This window comes from Dendroctonus ponderosae, unplaced genomic scaffold (assembly GCF_020466585.1).
Source record: "Dendroctonus ponderosae isolate FM_Combo_2020 unplaced genomic scaffold, Dpon_F_20191213v2 Dpon_F_20191213_1, whole genome shotgun sequence".
NCBI classification, from domain to species: domain Eukaryota; kingdom Metazoa; phylum Arthropoda; class Insecta; order Coleoptera; family Curculionidae; genus Dendroctonus; species Dendroctonus ponderosae.
In genome coordinates this window covers 45,040,421-45,042,978 of record NW_026017110.1, presented here as the reverse complement: position 1 = coordinate 45,042,978, position 2,558 = coordinate 45,040,421, and the positions used below count along the sequence as shown (strand labels likewise).

The window sequence follows — 2,558 nt, the reverse complement described above, 5'->3', positions numbered from 1 at the left end:
AGGAAGTGGTAATAATAGTACTGGCAACTACGCGAAAAATGTTGACTGGCACGCCGGCGCAAAGTGCCGAACTATCATGGCGACCGTTGTTTTGTTTTGGAAATTGGTGAATTTCAGAGGCCAAAAAGTGGTGGAAAACGGCAGTTAATCGAAAAATGTATACGAAAAATATTGTTTGTTATGAGATTTTCTATAAGGTGAGTATAGTCTTAATCGGCAAAGCGGCAATCCTAGTACCAGATCACATCGTAAAGCATTACCACACCAACGTAAAATGATTAATAATAAATTATGTAAGGTTAGGGTACACAATAACACATGTTTAATACTGAAAGCAGTGAACTAGATATTCCAATAACTATCATTTCGTTACAGAAATAACGTAAATGCAGTATTAAAATAAGGAATAACATTAGTACTTCATGACAGTATTTAGCATGTCCAATAACTCTCTAGTTAGTAGCGTTTTTAGGCCCCTTAATTGCAACACGTTTTACGTTATCCGTTATTCTGAGCATGCCCATTAGTACAGAAATAACCGTTTACGTTATTAGAGGATAACGTGTTCTTTTATTTACGTACGAGTAGCGGAAACGTTAATAACAGCCCGTTAAAAAGCAGAGCGACGGTGTTGACATATTTGACTTATTTCTAATGTTATTAATAAAATACGCGGCTTTAATAGAATGAGAAATGTTTTGTAAATTTAAATAAGACTTTTTCATTGATTAATTTACGCCATTATCGCGTAATTACGGATTTTGGCAACACTACTAACAGCGCACGGACAGGTTCTAACTTCTGACCCTAAACCTAACTATTTGATTTTGAATTTTTATTTAATATGTTTCGAATATGTTCCTTCTGAAACTGAAATGAAGTGAGATTTATTTTATAAGAGGGCGACAAATGCGGTATTAAAAACGTAAAAACGCACTAAACGTTATTTGCCTGAACACCGTATTTTTTAACACTGCGCATGATCACAATAACGTTTAGCGTTTAAGGCCAACGTAATTTTAAGGGGCCTTAAAACTCTCTAATAGATAGTTTTTAATTTATCGTACAATATCGAACAAAAATACCAAAATACCCAGTACAATACAATTGCTCAAATTACCGTAGATGTACGGTAACTACCGTACGAATGGCCACCCTGCTCATGTTGTAGCCTTGTCAACGATCTTTGTTGTCAAAGTTTCACTCCAAAAACCAAAACAGACATCTATGAGCGCAGATTATTCACTAAAGTTTGTGAAAAACAAAATTTTCTCCCAATCTTGTTTCCCTAATCGCCCAATAATTAAAGATAATTTTTTTGTATCTTGACATTGCGTTAAAACGCTGGCTTATCGCGGTTATTGCATGATGCGATATCTCCTCCGGCTGTATTTAACATCATTTCAAAGTTTCACAATAAATTCATGCTGTTTCCGGAATAGATAGACTCAAGTATTTAAGTCAGTACTATTTTCTGTTGAACTAGCAGCGAGATTGTGATGGAGCCGCGAATTCTTTCCATTCAAAGCCATGTAGTGTCTGGCTACGTGGGCAATAAAAGCGCAGTTTTCCCCATGCAGGTAAGCCCCAGCTCGGGACTGAAGTAAAATGATTATCGCTCCCGTTAAAGCTTCTAGGTTTTGATGTCGACTTTGTTAATTCGGTGCAATTTTCCAATCACACCGGGTACAAGTCGGTGCAAGGCCAAGTGATCACCGAGAAGGAATTAAGTGCGCTGGTTGCAGGCTTGAAAAACAACGGCATTGACCAGTATAGTCACTTGCTTACCGGCTACATCGGATCTGCCGGCTTCTTGAAGGAAATAGTTGCTTTATATCAAGATTTGAAAGCAGTTAATCCCAACTTAGTATACGGTGAGTAACTAAAAATCAACGGTAATTTTGCCCATCTTTGAATAGGCGTTCTTGATTCATAGATTAAATATTGTTTTGGAATGCCTTTATTTGGCACTCAAAGTGGACTTATTTGTGCCTTTTTATAATCCATTCTCTATCAACAACTACTTTTTTGTTTACAAACAACAACCGTTGCTACTGGTATCTTGAACTTCAATTATTTTAACAGCACTAGCGATTAACGATTCCTTAACAAATATTATCACGGATTTTTTGCTGCTTCCAAACAGTTTCTGCAAAGGACTCAATTTATGCGATTTCTGGTCAAAATGGTGTCTCGACATGTATTACAATTTCCCACAATAACTTCATTGCAGTCGATTTAAATTACAAAACAAATTTATTCCTGGGTTTCAGGCATTTATTGTCTCTATTTATTAATCAAAATACGTTTCGCTATATTTTTCCACCATCATCAGTTTTTCTAAAATAACAGTTAAAAAAAAAATTCATTAATTTAAAAAACAACCACAGTTCGTTAACAGCCTCATCATATCACACACTAAAATACATCACAATTGCAATATTTTAAAACATTCTAAAAGGAGAGTTGAGTAATGTATTGGGAAAGTCACAATATTACATTAAAGACTCATGCAGATTTTGTGATTTTATAAAACAACAAAAAATACCAAAGAATCA

At 35.3% G+C, this 2,558-nt stretch overlaps 1 protein-coding gene across 1 annotated transcript; it reads left to right on the top strand.

Annotated features, from left to right (window-relative positions):
• Positions 1 to 993: 993 nt before the first annotated feature.
• On the top strand, positions 994 to 1,874 carry LOC125505870 (pyridoxal kinase-like; the record flags this gene model as incomplete). Its single annotated transcript, XM_048670686.1, is given in 2 exon segments — positions 994 to 1,580; positions 1,631 to 1,874. Coding segments are annotated over 2 exon segments (325 nt in total), but the record flags the coding sequence as incomplete, so codon positions are not given.
• Positions 1,875 to 2,558: the final 684 nt, after the last annotated feature.